Source organism: Pithys albifrons, chromosome 5, assembly GCF_047495875.1.
Source record: "Pithys albifrons albifrons isolate INPA30051 chromosome 5, PitAlb_v1, whole genome shotgun sequence".
Taxonomy (NCBI): Eukaryota; Metazoa; Chordata; class Aves; order Passeriformes; family Thamnophilidae; genus Pithys; species Pithys albifrons.
The window spans coordinates 75,872,893-75,891,077 of NC_092462.1; the positions used below are offsets into that span (position 1 = coordinate 75,872,893).

Below are 18,185 nucleotides of genomic sequence, written 5' to 3' on the forward strand. Positions count from 1 at the left end.
ACCTTGCACAGAATTGGGTGTTTTCTTCAAACTGCTCCTTGAAACAAAATACCAAGAAAAAAGGAAACCACCCCCACCCCCACCTTGCCCTCCTTTTGCTTGTTTATCCATCTCTGAACTCCACAGCAACAGGCAAATCAAACAGAAACTCAGATTTTTATCACCAAGGACCACAAGATCTGCAGTTCATCTTTCAAATGATGCTGATTAAAGGCACAACCATCTCATGAAGTGAAGGGGATTGTCCCAGGAAAGGCTTGAAAATTCCCCAGCTCATCCAAACTGTCCCTGATCAGCCCCACCTGGATCACACTCAGCTACAACTCCTGGGTTTTATTGAGGCTTCTTTGCAGTACAAAACAGGACAAGGAAATTTCCTCTAAGAGAAGAATTACAAAAATAAGATTTAAAAAAAATAAATCATCGTTAAAACCAGTTGAAAATAAATATAAAAAACTTCTACTCCAATCAGGGAGCTACAAATAGATCATGAACCAAGTTTTTTTTTTTTTCCCAAGTTTTGTTTACTTTGGGAGTGCATCAAACCACTACCAAAACCTGAGGCATTCCTTGAAAAGCCTTGACATTGATCCCAAATCTTTGATTCTTTGACAGGGCAAGATCAGCTGAGCACAAAAGGGACCCAAACACCATAAAAGTGGAGCTGTGGAAGCATTTGCTGCATTTGCTTTCCCACATCATGTTCTCCTTTGGGCTGCACCATCCCAGGGATTGTTCCATCAGCTCCAAGGCACCTTCTTGCCCAGGACGTGGTTGGTGATTTTCTGCAAGGAAAACAAAGGGACAGAGGTGAGGTTGGATCCTTAAATAATTCCAAATGCTGAGCTGGAAGATATTAATGAGTTTTTTGAGCAGAATATCATGGAATCAAGGAATGGTTTGGGTTGGAAAGGACCTTCAAGACCATCTAGTCCAACACTCTGTCATGGGACAACTTCCATTAGATCAGGATGCTCCAACCTGGTAAATAAACACAATAAAATGGGTATTTATTGACACTTTTTAGGACACTTAAAGCAGCCTAAAATTCTCACTCATTGCCATGAAAAAAACCAGGATAATCCCATGCTGGCTGCTGTGGGAATGGTGAGGAACAAGCCTAAAGAGTGGGAAAATATCTTGGAATGAGGTGGCAGGTTGTTCCCTTAATAACCATGATGGTGCCTCCCCTTTGCTTGATGATTCCAAACTCCTGGGAATCCCAAATTTCTGATGTTTTTAGGAATACTGGGAGAGTCACAGAGAAGAGCACCAAGGGCAGTGGAAGGGACAGAAAATGTTTTTCTACACCAAACAATGGGATAAATTAGGAGTGTGATGGGAGGGATGAGCTGGGACTGAAGGGGAGGAGAGGAAAGTTTGGACATTCAATCCTGAACTGCCTGAAAATGAAGGTGAAAACTCACTTAAAAATCCTCCCCAAATAACCAGGAATGGATTTTAAAGAACCAAAGCAAAGCAAAGCCAAACACTTTGTGAGTAACCCCAGGGCAGGAGGAGGAACTGGATGGGCTTTGAGGGCCCTTCCAACCCCAACCAGGCTGGAATTCCACAACATTTCCCCCCTTTCCACCTCCCCTGAGTCCTCAGAGCTCCCAAACCCTTCCAAGTCTGATGGGAAGTTGTTTCCCACTCCACAAAATGTGTTTTTCCCTTTGGGGCAGTGACACCTTGTGGTCCTTTTCTTACTTAGGCTCGAAAGTCCCATCCTTAAATAAAATAATTCTTCCTCAGTGCTAATTCTGCTTTTCTTTTTTAATTGTTACCCCATTTCTGGAGGTTCCTCCCATGTTCCATATTTATAAAAAACACAAACTCACTCCCTCTAATGGAAAAGCCTCAGTTATGGAATGAATTTGCATCTGATCAACCCAGAGAAATCCATTTTCCCTTCACTGGGGATGAAAAGGTTCTGATTTCTGTTATGATCAGGAAGCTGTTTCCACTCTACAGTTTCCCAAATTAAAGGCCAGACACCATTCCCTGAGCACAATGGGATGATTTTATGCTCTGTTTGAAATTAAAAATAAAAAAGCAAAGGGATTCTGGGGTGGAGCATCAGCCCAGCTCCACCTGCATCCTCTGAGAAAAATAACTTTGCTATCCAAATAAAGATAATTATTCAAAAATTTCCCAAATTAGGGATGTCTGGGCAGCCCTGAGTCACTTTTCAGCCCAGGAATTCTCATGTTTCCAGTTCTGTGTGAGCCCATTTTCACTCAGTGCCAACAAAATTAGTTTTTATTGTCTCTTCACCTCCCTCTGAGCCCCAAATTGTCATAAAAATCCCTTAAAACAAGCCCTGACAGCCCTTAATTCCCAGGTGTCCTGGAGGAATATTTTCACTTGGGCTTTACAAAAAGGCAGCCAATTTTATTCAGATATATTCTCAATAAAATGTATTTATTTTCAAATTTCTTCCCTAAATTAGAACCTTATTTTGAGCCAAAAATGTATCTCAGTTTCATCTCATCCCTCAACCCAGACCTTGAGATTGTCACTCCCTGGGAGTGTCCCAAGGCCAGGCTGGACAGGGCTTGGAGCCACCTGGGCTGGTGGGAGGTGTCCCTGCCCATGGCAGGGGTGGGATGAGATTAATTAATGCACTGATTTCTTTCCCAAATTTTAATCACCCCCCTGTGAGCCCTCAAGGCCATGGAAGAGAGTCTGGAATGCTGGAGAATTCCACAGCTGGGCTGGGGAAGCTGGGGGGGCTCAGCCTGGAAAAAAGGAGGCTCAGGGGGGACCTTCTGGATCCCTAAAATTCCTTGGAAGGAGGGGGGAGTTGGGGAGGGTCGGGCTCTGCTCCAGGAACAGGGACAGGAGGAGAGGGAACAACCTCAGGCTGGGGCAGGGCAGGGGCAGGTGGGATATTGGGAATATTCCTCCATGGAAAGGCCTGTCCAGCCCTGGCACAGCTGCCCAGGGCAGGGGAGGATCCCCATCCCTGGAGGGATTTGACATCCCTGTGGATGTGGCACTTGGGGACATGGTCAGTGGTGGCTTTGGCAGTGCTGGGGGATGGTTGGACTGGATGATCTCAGAAGGCTTTTCCAACCCAAATGATTCCATGATTTATGATGGAAGAGGCTGAGGGAGCTGGGGGTGTTCAGCCTGGAGAAGAGGAGGCTCAGAGGTGACCTCAGCACTGTCTGGAACTGCCTGAAGGGAAGTTGTGGCCAGGTGGGGGTTGGTCTCTTCTCCCAGGCACTCAGCGATAGGACAAGGGGGCACGATGGGCTCAAGCTCTGCCAGGGGAAATTGAAGTTGGAGAGCAGCAAAAACTTCTTTGCAGAGAGAGTGCTCAGGGATTGGAATGGGCTGCCCAGAGAGGGGGTGGATTCCTCACCCCTGGAGGTTTTTCAGCTGAGCTTGGCCGTGGCACTGAGTGCCATGATCTGGTAAAGGGACTGGAGTTGGACCAAGGGTTGGACTTGATGATCTGGGAGGGCTTTTCCAACCCAAATTATTACACGATTTATGATTTTAGGGCAGGGGATGGCACTGGCAGGCAGGGAATACTCCACTACTGCCCCCACACACACCTGATTGCCCCTCCCTCTCCCTTCCCAGGCTTTCCCTGGATACATCCCAAAGGAATTGTCCCCTGCTGGGTTTCTGTGGGGCACAACGGGCTCCTCCAGGTGACAGGAATTAATCCAAGAGCCAGTTCTGCTCCAGAGCCCTGACCTGCTGCTCCACACCAGCCCCAGAGAGATCCTTGGATCCCTGGATCCTTGGATCTTGGCCTTCTTGGCCACCTGGGCACACTGTTGGCTCCTGTTGAGCTTCCTGTCCCTCAGTCCCCCCAGGTCCCTCTGCCTGGCTGCTCTCCAGCCACTCTGTGCCCAGCCTGGAGCGCTGCAGGGGGTTGGGGTGGCCAAAGGGCAGGACCTGCACTTGGCCTTGTTGAACTCCATCCCATTGCAATCAGCCCATCTCTCCAGTCTCTCCAGATCCCTCTGCAGAGCCCTCCTGCCTTCCAGCAGGTCGACACTCCCTCCCAACTTGGTGTCAGCAGCAAATTTGCTGCTGATGGACTCAATCCCCTCATCTAAATCATCACTAAAGATGTTAAACAGGACTGGCCCCAACACAGACCCCTGGGGACACCACTGGTGACCGCTGGATGCAGCCCCGTTCACCAGCACTCTCTGGGCCCTCCAGGCAGCTCCTGACCCAGCAGAGGGTACACCTGTCCAAGCCATGGGCTACCAGCTTTTCCAGGAGTATATTATGGGAGACAGTGCCAAAGGCCTTGCTGAAGTCCAGATAGACACACCCACAACCTGAGAACACCAAATCCAAGTCCTCCTGGTGGGGAATACCCACAACCAGAGCAGGAAGGGATCCTGGATAACACACTGAGGTACAAGCCCTGACCTTTTAAAATCCAATCCCTGCTGTTCCCACCAAATAACTGAGCCAATTATTCCAGCTCTGGCAGGAAAATTCAGCCAGGAAAGGGGGGCAATCCCAAAAAGTGACATAAGCAAGACAGAACCTCAGTGTTGGTGCTACAAAGTGTTTTTCCTCATCTTTCAGGTCCCCAGGAGAGGAGGAGCTGTTGGAGCAAGTCCAGAGGATCCAGATCAGAGGGATGGGGCAGCTCTGCTGGGAGGAAAGGCTGGGAGAGCTGGGATTGTCCAGCCTGGAGAAGGGAACTCTTGGGGTGACCTAATGGTGGCCTTGCAGTGACTGAAGGAGCCACAAGAAAGATGGAGAGGGACTATTTCTAAGGCACTGGAGAGACAGGACAAGGGGAATGGCTTCCCACTGAAAGAGGGGAAATTTACGTTGGATATTGTGAAGGAATTGGTGGCTGGGAGGGTGGGCAGGCCTTGGCACAGGTTGGGCAGAGAAGCTGTGGCTGCCCCAGCCCTGGGAGTGTCCAAGGCCAGGTTGGTCAGGGCTTGGAGCACCCTGGGCTGGTGGGAGGTGTCCCTGCCCATGGCAGGGGTGGCACTGGGTGGGCTTTAAGGTCCCTTCCAAACCAAACCATTCCAGAATTCTGGAGCCCCTCTGGGCTGGAGCCAGGCTGGGAGAGCTGGGGGGTCACCTGGAGAAGAGAAGGCTCCAGGGACACCTGAGAGCCCCTGGCAGGGCCTGAAGGGTCTCCAGGAGAGCTGGAGAGGGACTGGGGACAAGGCCTGGAGGGACAGGACACAGGGAATGGCTTCCCACTGCCAGAGGGCAGGGATAGGTGGGATATTGGGAAGGAATTGCTGGCTGGGAGGACAGGGAGGCCCTGGGATGAAATTCCCAGAGAAGCTGTGGCTGCCCCTGGATCCCTGGGAGTGTCCAAGGCCAGGTTGGACAGGGCTTGGAGGAACTTGGAATAGTGGGAGGTGTCCCTGCCCATGGCAGGGGTGGCATTGGGTGGGCTTTAAGGTCCCTCCCAAACCAAACCATTAAAGAATTCTGGAGTCCCTCTGGGCTGGAGCCAGGCTGAGAGAGCTGGGGGGGTCACCTGGAGAAGAGAAGGCTCCAGGGACACCTGAGAGCCCCTGGCAGGGCCTGAAGGGGCTCCAGGAGAGCTGGAGAGGGACTGGGGACAAGGCCTGGAGGGACAGGACACAGGGAATGGCTTCCCACTGCCAGAGGGCAGGGACAGATGGAATATTGGGAAGGAATTCCTGGCTGGGAGGGTGGGCAGGCCCTGGCACAGGTTGGGCAGAGAAGCTGTGGCTGCCCCAGCCCTGGGAGTGTCCAAGGCCAGGCTGGAGCACCCTGGGCTGGTGGGAGGTGTGGGGTGGAATGAATTGGCTTTAAGGTTCTCCCAACCCAAACCATTCCATGATTCCATGACCAGGTCTTAGTAAATCTCAAGAGAAAGGTGAAGCTCAGGCATGGTCAGTTGTGGAATGTCCTTCTCAGAGGACAAAAGGGGCTGCTCTGCTTAATTCAGGATTTTAGCCCAGGGAGGGGAATTCTATTCCATGTTTTCCTCAGCTTGTCTGCTCTGCCCTTGATTAAATTAAACCCCAGCACAGCCTGACCCCCCAAACTGCCAAATAACACCCCAAAATTCACACTTGGAAAGGATTTCTCCAGATTTGTGACTTCTTGGAGTGTTGTGGTGTATCCAGGGGGGCAGAGCACACACCTTCTTGTAGAGCTGTGCCTTCAGCCTGTAGGAGTTGTACTCCAGCCTCCTCTTCTCCTCCTCCCTCTTCTTCCTCACCTCTGGGAGCTGCTCATAGATCCTGAGAGGTAAATAAATTAAAAAAAAGGCATCAAAAGTGATTTGGAATTTACAGGTATTGAAAAAAAGCATCCTCTGTTGTATCCTGAGTGGACCTTTATATAGAAATAATCACCCCCAAAATCCAGAGGCTTTTCCCCTGTGGAAAAAACACCTTGGAATTATTTTGTTATCCTTTTTTTTTTGACTCAAATAATTCATGTATAAAGTGCCCAGTGAATGGAGCCTTTGGAATGTCTGTGCTCCAGAGAGGGGGAAATTCCAAGACAAAATTCCTTTGGAAAAGGGATTCCTGTAACTAAACCTGAGTGGAACTTTATATAGAAACAATCACTCCTAAAATCCAGAGGCTTTTCCCATGGAAGGAAACACCTTGGGATGAGTTTGTGTCCCTTTAGACTCAAATAATTCATGTTTAAAGTGCCAGTGAATGGAGCCTTTGGAATGTCTGTGCTCCAGAGGGAGAGAAATTCCACGAGAAAAAAACCTCTTTGGAAAAGGGATTCTTGTAACTAAACCTGAGTGGACCTTCACATCCTGTTAAAGGCTCCCTGGAAACTCTGTTTGGGACTTTACTGATGGTCCACAGGGAAAATGTGGAATCCACAGCTGTGGGACAGGAAATTCCCACAGTCCAGAATGTCCCTCTCATGGAAGCAGCACCTCCTAAAATCAATATTTGTGATATTAAAATGATTGTGCAGCTGATCTGATCACTCAGCTCAAAAGGGAGAGCCTGAGTATCTCCAGTACAGGAGAATTCCATGGGTTTTCCAGGCTGGTGCTGCTGATTCCCAGAGATGTGTTCATCAAGATTTTATCACAGGAATTACCTGATGGAGCCTATTTAGGCACCTTAAAATTCCAGTATTTTCATTATGTTTCCAAATTTTTTCTTCTCCAGAGTTGATGCTTCCACAAATCTTTCCTTAGTCATGGAATCCCAGAATAGTTTGGGTTGGAAGGAACCTTGAAGATCATCTCATTCCACCTCCTGCCATGGGCAGGGACACCTTATAAACTACCCCAGGGTGCTCCAACCTGGCCATGGACACTCCCAGGGATTCAGGGGCAGCCACAGCTTCTCTGCCCAACCTGTGCCAGGGCCTGCCCAACTCACAGTCAGGAATTTTCTCCCAATATCCCACCCAAATCTCTCCTTTTCCACTGGGAAGCCATTCCCTGTGTCCTGTCCCTCCAGGCCTTGTCCCCAGTCCCTCTCCAGCTCTCCTGGAGCCCCTTCAGGCCCTGCCAGGGGCTCTCAGGTGTCCCTGGAGCCTTCTCTTCTCCAGGTGAGCCCCCAGCTCTCCCAGCCTGGCTCCAGCCCAGAGGGGCTCCAGAATCATGGAATGGTTTGGGTTGGAAGGGACCTTAAAGCCCATCCAGTGCCACCCCTGCCATGGGCAGGGACACCTCCCACTATTCCAAGTTCCTCCAAGCCCTGTCCAACCTGGCCTGGGACACTCCCAAGGCTGGGGCAGCCACAGCTTCTCTGCCCAACCTGTGCCAGGGCCTGCCCACCCTCCCAACCAGGAATTCCTTCCCAATATCCCACCTAAATTTCCCCTCTTTCAATGGGAAGCCATTCCCGGTGTCCTGTCCCTGCAGTTCCTGATGACAAGTCAAACATACATGAATTATTTGAGTGAAAAAAGGACACAAAACTCATCCCAAGGTGTTTCCTTCCATGGGAAAAGCCTCTGGATCCCCTTGGGGTGATGATTTGTATTAGTCACAGAAATTACTTTTCCAAAGAGACTTTTCTCTTGGAATTTCCCCCTTTCTGGAGCACAGACATTCCAAAGGCTCCATTCACTGGGCACTTTATACATGAATTATTTGAGTGAAAAAAGGACACAAAACTCATCCCAAGGTGTTTCCTTCCATGGGGAAAAGCCTCTGGATTTTGGGAGTGATGATTTCTATATAAAGTTCCACTCAGGTTTAGTTACAGGAATCCCTTTTCCAAAGAGATATTTTCTCTTGGAATTTCTCCCTCTGGAGCACAGACATTCCAAAGGCTCCATTCACTGGGCACTTTATACATGAATTATTTGAGTGGAAAAAGGACACAAAATCCATCCCAAGATGTTTCTTTCCATGGGAAAAGCCTCTGGATCCCCTTGGCATGATGATTTCTGTATAAAGGTTTAGATACAGAAATCCCTTTTCCAAGGTCTGTTGGAATTTCCCCCCCCTCTGGAGCACAGACATTCCAAAGGCTCCATTCACTGGCACTTTAAATATGAATTATCTGAGTCAAAAAGGACACAAAACTCATCCCAAGGTGTTTCCTTCCAAGGGAAAAGCCTCTGGATTTTGGGAGTGATGATTTCTGTATGAAGGTTTAAATACAGAAATCCCTTTTCCAAGGTCTCTTGGAATATCCCCCCCTCTGGAGCACAGACATTCCAAAGGCTCCATTCACTGGCACTTTAAACAAGAATTATTTGAGTGAAAAAAGGACACAAAATCCATCCCAAGGTGTTTCCTTCCATGGGGAAAAGCCTCTGGATTTTGGGAGTGATTTTTTCTATATAAAGGTCCACTCAGGTTTAATTACAGGAATCCCTTTTCCAAAGAGGTTTTTTTCTCTTGGAATTTCCCCCCCTCTGGAGCACAGACATTCCAAAGGCTCCATTCAGTGGGCACTTTAAACATGAATTATTTGAGTCAAAAAGGACACAAAACTCATCCCAAGGTGTTTTTTTCCATGGGAAAAGCCTCTGGATTTTGGGAGTGATGATTTCTGTATAAAGGTTTAGATACAGAAATCCCTTTTCCAAGGTCTGTTGGAATTTCCCCCTGTCTGGAGCACAGACATTCCAAAGGCTCCATTCACTGGGCACTTTATCCATGAATTATCTGAGTGACAAATGACACAAAACTCATCCCAAGGTGTTTTTTTTCCATGGGAAAAGCCTCTGGATTTTGGGAGTGATTATTCCTATATAAAGGTTTAGACACAGAAATCCCTTTTCCAAAGTCTGTTGGAATTTCTCTCCCTCTGGAGCACAGACATTCCAAAGGCTCCATTCACTGGGCACTTTAAATATGAATTATCTGAGTCAAAAAGGACACAAAACTCATCCCAAGGTGTTTCCTTCCATGGGGAAAAGCCTCTGGATCCCCTTGGGGTGATGATTTCTGTATAAAGGTTTAGATACAGAAATCCCTTTTCCAAGGTCTCTTGGAATTCCTCTCCCTCTGGAGCACAGACATTCCAAAGGCTCCATTCACTGGCACTTTAAACAAGAATTATTTGAGTGAAAAAAGGACACAAAATCCATCCCAAGGTGTTTCCTTCCATGGGGAAAAGCCTCTGGATCCCCTTGGCATGATTTCTGTATGAAGGTTTAGATACAGAAATCCCTTTTCCAAGGTCTCTTGGAATTCCTCTCCCTCTGGAGCACAGACATTCCAAAGGCTCCATTCACTGGGCACTTTATCCATGAATTATCTGAGTGACAAATGACACAAAATCCATCCCAAGGTGTTTTTTTTCCATGGGAAAAGCCTCTGGATTTTGGGAGTGATTATTCCTATATAAAGGTTTAGACACAGAAATCCCTTTTCCAAAGGGATTTCGTCCCTTGGAATTCCCCCCTCTGGATTTTGCAGTGAAAAAGCCTCTGGATTTCCTTCCCTCCCAATTCCAAGATTTCAGCCCCTTTCCCTTCCCAAGGGGAATCTCCTTGGAATTACCTTTTGGATCTTTGAACCATTTCACTCTTGGGAATTGCTCTTCTTTTCTCTCCCGCTGGGAAAGCTGCAGGGAAAAATTCCAAGTTCAGGGAATGGTGAACAATTCACTGAGCCCTTTCCAGGCTCAGAAACATCTTTATAAAATAAAAACTCTTTGTGGAGATTCTTCAGAAATTTTTATAAAAAGCTCCTTAAAAAGATTCAATGTTTGTAAATTATGAAATAATTAATTATTTCTACGAAAAATACACACGAGCTCAAGGGGGATGTGGAAATTCATTCAATTAAGGAGATGAAAATGAATGAAAATTTAATATTGAAAAGAAATCAAAGAATTGGAAATTAATGAGATGGATGAATTAAAAATCAAAGAAAGTCATTGAAATTCATCAAACCAGCGAATTAAAATTGAAAATTGAAAATCAACTAAAAATTCATTAAGTCAGGGAATTAAAAATGAAAATTGAAAATCAAATCAATGCATTAAAAAATCGTTAAATCCATGAAAATTTAAAATAAAAAATCAAATCACTAAAAATTCATTAAATCAGCGAATTAAAAATTAAAATTAAAAATCAAAGAAATGAACTAAAAATTCATTAAATCCATGAAAATTTAAAATAAAAATCAAATCGCTAAAAATTCATTAAATCTGTGAAATAAAATTTAAAATTGAAAATCAATGAATTAAAAATTCGTTAAATCGATGAAAATTTAAAATAAAAATAAAATAATTGAACTAAAAATTCATTAAATCAATGAAAATTTGAAATTAAATTTCAAATAACTGAAAATTCGTTAAATCAGCGAATTAAAATTTAAAATTGAAAATCAAAGAAATTAACTAAAAATTTGTTAAATCAGTGAAAATTTGAAATTAAATTTCAAATAACTGAAAATTCATTCAATCAGCAAATTAAAATTTAAAATTAAAAATAAAATGAACGAACTAAAAGTTCATTAAATCAGTGAAAATTTAAAATTAAAAATCAGATCACAAAAAATTCATTAAATCAGCGAATTAAAATTTAAAATTGAAAATCAATGAATTAAAAATTCGTTAAATTGATGAAAATTTAAAATTAAAAATAAAATGAATGAATTAAAAATTCAATAAATCAGTGAATGAAAATTAAAAATTAAAAATCAAAACAATGAACTAAAAATTCATTAAATCAATGAAAATTTAATATTAAAAATCAAATAATTAAAATTTCATTAAATTGGCGAATTAAAATTTAAAATTAAAAATCAAAGAAATGAATTAAAAATTTGTTAAATTAATGAAAATTTAAAATTTAAATTCAAATAACTAAAAATTCATTAACTCAGTGAATTAAAATTGAAAATTAAAAATCAAAACAATGAATTAAAAATTAATGAAATCATTGAAAATTTATAATTGAAAATCAAATAAATGAACTTAAAATTCATCAAAACAGTGAATCAAAATTTAAAATTGAAAATCAACAACGAATTTAAAATGCATTAAACCGGATTAAAATTTAAAATTAAAAAACAAATCAATGAATTAAAAATTCATTAAACTGCTGGAATAAAATTTAAAACTAAAAATCACAACATTTAATTAAAATTCAAAATCAAAGCAATGGGTTAAAAATTCATTAAATCAATGCATAAAAATGAATTAAAATTTAAAATTAAAAATCAAAGCAATGAAATAAAGTTCATTCAATTGGTATCTTAAATGAATTAAAATTTAAAAATAAAGATCAAATCATTCAACTAAAAATTCACGAAACTGCTGAAATAAGATTGGAAATTAAAATCAAATCAATAAAGCAAAAATTCATTAAACAACTGATTAAAATGCAAATCCAAAAATGAAATTCATTAACTAAAATTCGTTAAATTGGTAAATAAAAGGAATTAAAATGGAAAACTGAAAAATCAATTAATGAAAAATTTATGAAACCCCTGAATTAAAATTTTAAATTAAAAATCAAATTAATGACCTAAAGGGTCATTAAATCAATGAATTAAAAGTCATTAAACTAAAAATCAAACAAATGAATTAAAAAATCACGAAATCACTAAAAAATCACGAAATCACAGAATTAAAACTTAAAACTAAAAATCAAAGCAACGAAATAAAAATTCAACAAACAGATGAAAAAAATGAACTAAAATTGAAAATTGAAAATCAAATAAATTAATTAAAATTCATTAAATCGAAGGCTTAAAATGCAACAAAATTTAAACCTCAAAATTGAATCAATGAATTAAAAATTCATCAAATAGATGAAAAATGAGTTAAAAATGAATTAAAAATTCATCAAATCGATGGATTAAAATTTCAAACTAAAAACCAAAGCAATGAATTAAAAATTCATTAAATAGATGAAAAATGAGTTAAAAAATGAATTAAAAATTCATTAAATGGAGGGATTTAAATCTTAAATTAAAAACCCATTGAACCCCTGAAATAAAATTTAAAATTAAAAATCAATGAACTAAAAATCCACAAAACTGCAGAATTAAAATTTGAAATTAAAAATCAAACCCATGAGTCAAAAATTCATTAAGCAGCGAATTAAAAATTAAAATTAAAAACCTGCCTGAAGGACTGGAATTTTACAATTCCAAACTGAATTAATTAATCAGAACTCATTAAATTAATAAATGTGCCCCTCCCCACCAAAGGTCCCTGTGCCCCCCCAAAGGTCCCTGTGCCATCCCCAAGGGTACCTGTGCCCCCCTCAAAGGTCCCTGTGCCCCCCCAAAGGTCCCTGTGCCCCCCCCAAAGGTCCCTGTGCCCCCCCCAAAGGTCCCTGTGCCCCCCTCAAAAGTACCTGTGCCCCCCAAAGGTCCCTGTGCCCCCCCAAAGGTCCCTGTGCCCCCCTCAAAGGTACCTGTGCCCCCCTAAAGGTTCCTGTGCCCCCCCAAAGGTACCTGTGCCCCCCTAAAGATACCTGTGCCCCTCCAAAGGTCCCTGTGCCCCCCCAAAGGTACCTGTGCCCTCCCCAAGTGTACCTGTGCCCCCCTAAAGGTTCCTGTGCCCCCCCAAAGGTACCTGTGCCCTCCCCAAGGGTACCTGTGCCCCCCTAAAGGTTCCTGTGCCCCCCTAAAGGTACCTGTGCCTCCCCCAAGGGTACCTGTGCCCCCCTAAAGGTACCTGTGCCCCCCTAAAGGTACCTGTGCCCCCCCAAAGGTACCTGTGCCCTCCCCAAGGGTACCTGAGCCCCCCTAAAGGTCCGTCTGCCCCCCCCAAAGGTCCCTGTGACCCCCTAAGGGTACCTGTGCCCACAAAGGTCCCTGTGACCTCCTCAAGGGTACCTGTGCCCACAAAGGTCCCTGTGACCTCCCCAAGGGTACCTGTGCCCCCCCAAAGGTACCTGTGCCCCCCCAAAGGTACCTGTGCCCCCCCAAAGGTCCCTGTGCCCTCCCCAAGGGTACCTGTGCCCCTCAAAGGTCCCTGTGCCCCCCCAAAGGTCCCTGTGCCCTCCCCAAAGGTCCCTGTGCCCCCCCTAAAGGTAACTGTGCCCCCTCAAAGGTCCCTGTGCCCCCCCCAAAGGTCCCTGTGCCCCCCTCAAAGGTCCCTGTGCCCCCCCAAAGGTCCCTGTGCCCCCCTCAAAGGTCCCTGTGCCCCCCCAAGGGTACTTGTGCCCCCCCCAAAGGTCCCTGTGCCCCCCCAAAGGTCCCTGTGCCCCCCCCAAGGGTACCTGTGCCTCCCTCAAAGGTACCTGTGCCCTCCCCAAGGGTACCTGTGCCCTCCCCAAGGGTACCTGTGCCCCCCCCAAAGGTACCTGTCCCCCCCCCAAAGGTAACTGTGCCCCCCCCAAGGGTACCTGTGCCCCCCAAAGGTCCCTGTGCCCCACCAAAGGTACCTGTGCCCCCCCAAAGGTCCCTGTGCCCCCCCCAAAGGTACCTGTGGCCCCCCCAACCTCCCTGTGCCCCCCCAAAGGTACCTGTGCCCCACAAAGGTCCCTGTGCCCCCCCAAAGGTCCCTGTGCCCCCCCCAAGGTACCTGTGCCCCCCCCAAGGTACCTGTGCCTCCCCCAAGGGTACCTGTGCCCCCCTCAAAGGTCCCTGTGCCCCCCCAAAGGTCCCTGTGCCCTCCCCAAGGGTACCTGTGCCCCCCACAGGTCCCTGTGCCCCCACAAAGGTCCCTGTGCCTCCCTCAAAGGTACCTGTGCCCCCCAAAAGGTACCTGTGCCCCCCCCAAAGGTACCTGTGGCCCCCCAAAGGTCCCTGTGCCCCCCCAAAGGTCCCTGTGCCATCCCCAAGGGTACCTGTGCCATCCCCAAAGGTCCCTATGCCCCCCCAAAGGTCCCTGTGCCCCCCCTCAAAGGTACCTGTCCCCCCCCAAAGGTAACTGTGCCCCCCCCAAAGGTACCTGTGCCCCCCCACAAAGGTCCCTGTGCCCCCCCAAAGGTCCCTGTGCCCCCCCAAAGGTACCTGTGCCCTCCTCAAAGGTACCTGTGCCCCCCCCAAAGGTCCCTGTGCCCCCCCAAAGGTCCCTGTGCCCCCCCCAATGGTACCTGTGCCCCCCTAAAGGTACCTGTGCCCCCCCCAAAGGTACCTGTGCCCCCCTAATGGTCCCTGTGCTCTCCCCAAGGGTACCTGTGCCCCACAAAGGTCCCTGTGCCCCCCCAAAGGTACCTGTGCCCCCCCCAAAGGTACCTGTGGCCCCCCCAACCTCCCTGTGCCCCCCCAAAGGTCCCTGTGCCCCCCCAAAGGTCCCTGTGCCCCACAAAGGTCCCTGTGCCTCCCCACAGGTCCCTGTGCCCCCTCAAAGGTCCCTGTGCCCCCCCAAAGGTCCCTGTGCCCCCCCCAAAGGTCCCTGTGCCCCACCCAAAGGTCCCTGTGCCCCACAAAGGTACCTGTGCCCCCCAAAGGTCCCTGTGCCCCCCCAAAGGTCCCTGTGCCCCCCTCAAAGGTACCTGTGCCCCCCTAAAGGTTCCTGTGCCCCCCTAAAGGTACCTGTGCCTCCCCCAAGGGTACCTGTGCCCCCCTCAAAAGTACCTGTGCCCCCCAAAGGTCCCTGTGCCCCTCCAAAGGTCCCTGTGCCCTCCCCAAGGGTACCTGTGCCCCCATAAAGGTACCTGTGCCCCTCCAAAGGACCCTGTGCCCCCCCAAAGGTACCTGTGCCTTCCCCAAGGGTACCTGTGCCCCCCAAAGGTCCGTCTGCCCCCCCAAAGGTTCCTGTGCCCCCCCAAGGGTACCTGTGCCCCCGTAAAGGTCCCTGTGCCCCCCCAAGGGTACCTGTGCCCACAAAGGTCCCTGTGACCTCCCCAAGGGTACCTGTGCCCCCCAAAGGTCCCTGTGCCCCCCCCAACCTCCCTGTGTCCCCTCAAAGGTCCCTGTGCCCCACAAAGGTCCCTGTGCCCCCCCCAAAGGTACCTGTGCCCCCCCAAAGGTACCTGTGCCCCCCCAAAGGGTACCTGTGCCCCCCCCAAAGGTACCTGTGCCCCCCCAAAGCTCCCTGTGCCTCCCCCAAAGGTCCCTGTGCCCTCCCCAAAGGTCCCTGTGCCCCCCAAAGGTCCCTGTGCCCCCCCCAACCTCCCTGTGCCCCACAAAGGTCCCTGTGCCCCCCCCAAAGGTACCTGAGCCCCCCCCAAAGGTCCCTGTGCCCCCCCTAAAGGTAACTGTGCCCCCCTCAAAGGTCCCTGTGCCCCCCCAAAGGTCCCTGTGCCCCCCTCAAAGGTCCCTGTGCCCCCCCAAAGGTCCCTGTGCCCCCCTCAAAAGTACCTTTGCCCCCCAAAGGTCCCTGTGCCCCGCCAAAGGCACCTCTGCCCCCCCTGAGGTCCCTGTGCCCCCACATTTACCTGTGTCCCCTGGCACGTCCCTGGCACTGCCATGGCCCCTGCCCGTCCCAGGGGGCTCCCTCTGGGCTCGCTGCCCACGCTGCCCCCTCCTCTGCTCCGAGAGCAGCCGCAGGCGCCGCACGCGCTCCCGGGAGCGGCTCAGGAAATCCGGGCGGTGGGCGGCGAGAGCCTCCTGGACAGGGGACAGCAGAGCTGGGGACATCCCAGAGCTGGGGACAGCAGAGCTGGGGACATCCCAGAGCTGGGGACATCCCAGAGCTGGGGACAGCAGAGCTGGGGACATCCCAGAGCCTCCTGGACAGCAGAGCTGGGGACATCCCAGAGCTGGGGACAGCAGAGCTGGGGACATCCCAGAGCTGGGGACAGCCCAGAGCTGGGGACATCCCAGAGCTGGGGACAGCAGAGCTGGGGACATCCCAGAGCTGGGGACATCCCAGAGCTGGGGACATCCCAGAGCTGGGGACATCCCACAGCCTGGGGACATCCCACAGCCTGGGGACATCCCACAGCCGGGGACAGCAGAGCTGGGGACATCCCAGAGCTGGGGACATCCCACAGCCTGGGGACAGCAGAGCTGGGGACATCCCACAGCCAGGGACAGCAGAGCTGGGGACATCCCAGAGCTGGGGACACCCCACAGCCTGGGGACATCCCACTGCCAGGGGACAGCAGAGCTGGGGACATCCCAGAGCTGGGGACAGCAGAGCTGGGGACATCCCAGAGCTGGGGACACCCCACAGCCTGGGGACATCCCACTGCCAGGGGACAGCAGAGCTGGGGACATCCCAGAGCTGGGGACAGCAGAGCTGGGGACATCCCAGAGCTGGGGACATCCCAGAGCTGGGGACATCCCACTGCCAGGGGACAGCAGAGCTGGGGACATCCCAGAGCTGGGGACAGCAGAGCTGGGGACATCCCACTGTCTGGGGACAGCAGAGCTGGGGACATCCCACAGCCAGGGGACAGCAGAGCTGGGGACATCCCAGAGCTGGGGACATCCCACAGCCTGGGGACAGCAGAGCTGGGGACATCCCACTGTCTGGGGACAGCAGAGCTGGGGACATCCCAGAGCTGGGGACACCCCACAGCCTGGGGACAGCAGAGCTGGGGACATCCCACTGTCTGGGGACAGCAGAGCTGGGGACATCCCACAGCCTGGGACAGCAGAGCTGGGGACATCCCACAGCCAGGGGACAGCAGAGCTGGGGACATCCCAGAGCTGGGGACATCCCACAGCCTGGGGACAGCAGAGCTGGGGACATCCCAGAGCTGGGGACATCCCACAGCCTGGGGACAGCAGAGCTGGGGACATCCCAGAGCTGGGGACATCCCACAGCCTGGGGACAGCAGAGCTGGGGACATCCCACTGCCTGGGGAGAGCAGAGCTGGGGACATCCCAGAGCTGGGGACAGCAGAACTGGGGACATCCCACAGCCAAGGACAGCAGAGCTGGGGACATCCCAGAGCTGGGGACAGCAGAGCTGGGGACATCCCAGAGCTGGGGACAGCAGAGCTGGGGACATCCCACTGCCAAGGACAGCAGAGCTGGGGACATCCCAGAGCTGGCGACATCCCACTGTCTGGGGACATCCCACTGTCTGGGGACATCCCACTGTTTGGGGACATCCCACAGCCTGCGGACAGCAGAGCTGGGGACATCCCACTGCCAGGGGACATCCCACAGCGTGGGGACATCCCAAAGCAATGGGACATCCCACAGCCCAGGGGAGATCCTACAGCCAGGGGAGATCCCAAAGCCAGGGGAGATACCACAGCCCAGGGGAGATCCCAAAGCCAGGGGAGATCCCAAAGCCAGGGGAGATCCCAAAGCCAGGGGAGATACCAAAGCCAGGGGAGATCCCACAGCCTGGGGAGATCTCAAATCCAGGGGACATCCCAAATCCAGGGGACATCCCACAGTCTGAGGAGATCCCACAGCCAGGGGAGATCTCAAATCCAGGGGACATCCCAAATCCAGGGGACATCCCACAGCCTGAGGAGATCCCACAGCCAGGGGAGATCCCAAATCCACGGGCAAATCCCAAAGCCCACAGGAAAATCCCAAAGCCCACAAGAAAATCCCAAAGTCCACAGAAAATGCCAAATTCCGTGGGAGATCCCAAATCTATGGGAAAATTCCAAAGCCCATGGGACAATCCCAAAGCCTGTGGGATAATCCCAAAGCCTCTGGGATAATCCCAGCCCAACAAGGTGGAGGACATGGAAAATGTCCAGGTCTGAATGATCCTCAAGGACCTGGGACAACACTTTGGTGACAACCAGAGAGAGAGAGAAGGGGCCAGAAAGGGAAAAAAAAGGAAAAAATGGTAATGAAATAATAGAAATTTTGAGAAAAAAATTTTAAAAATTATATGTAAAATCAAATGGAAGCAAATACAATGAAGTAAAATAAAGGAAGGTAAAATAAAATAAATTATGGGAAAAGAGGAGAGGGGAGGTCTGGG

The 18,185-nt window shown here is 48.9% G+C and overlaps 2 protein-coding genes across 5 annotated transcripts in view; one reads left to right on the plus strand and one right to left on the minus strand.

Annotated features, from left to right (window-relative positions):
- Nucleotides 1-318: 318 nt before the first annotated feature.
- The window catches only part of ALMS1 (ALMS1 centrosome and basal body associated protein), a 55,842-nt gene continuing 37,975 nt past the window's right edge, over nt 319-18,185 (minus strand). For all 4 annotated transcript variants that reach the window (XM_071557087.1, XM_071557086.1, XM_071557084.1 and 1 more), the window contains exons 11-14: nt 15,721-15,892; nt 9,932-9,995; nt 6,128-6,227; nt 319-785 (exon numbers count right to left, since the gene is read on the minus strand). In XM_071557087.1, the coding sequence (XP_071413188.1) occupies nt 741-785; nt 6,128-6,227; nt 9,932-9,995; nt 15,721-15,892 (381 nt within the window). In that variant the 3' untranslated portion in view covers nt 319-740. The remainder of the gene's footprint in view (nt 786-6,127; nt 6,228-9,931; nt 9,996-15,720; nt 15,893-18,185) is intronic.
- On the plus strand, nt 10,136-14,488 carry LOC139672129 (uncharacterized). Its single transcript, XM_071555690.1, has 4 exons — nt 10,136-10,141; nt 13,632-13,715; nt 13,956-14,078; nt 14,471-14,488. The coding sequence occupies exons 1-4, from the start codon at nt 10,136-10,138 to the stop codon at nt 14,486-14,488; spliced, it is 231 nt and encodes a 76-aa protein (XP_071411791.1).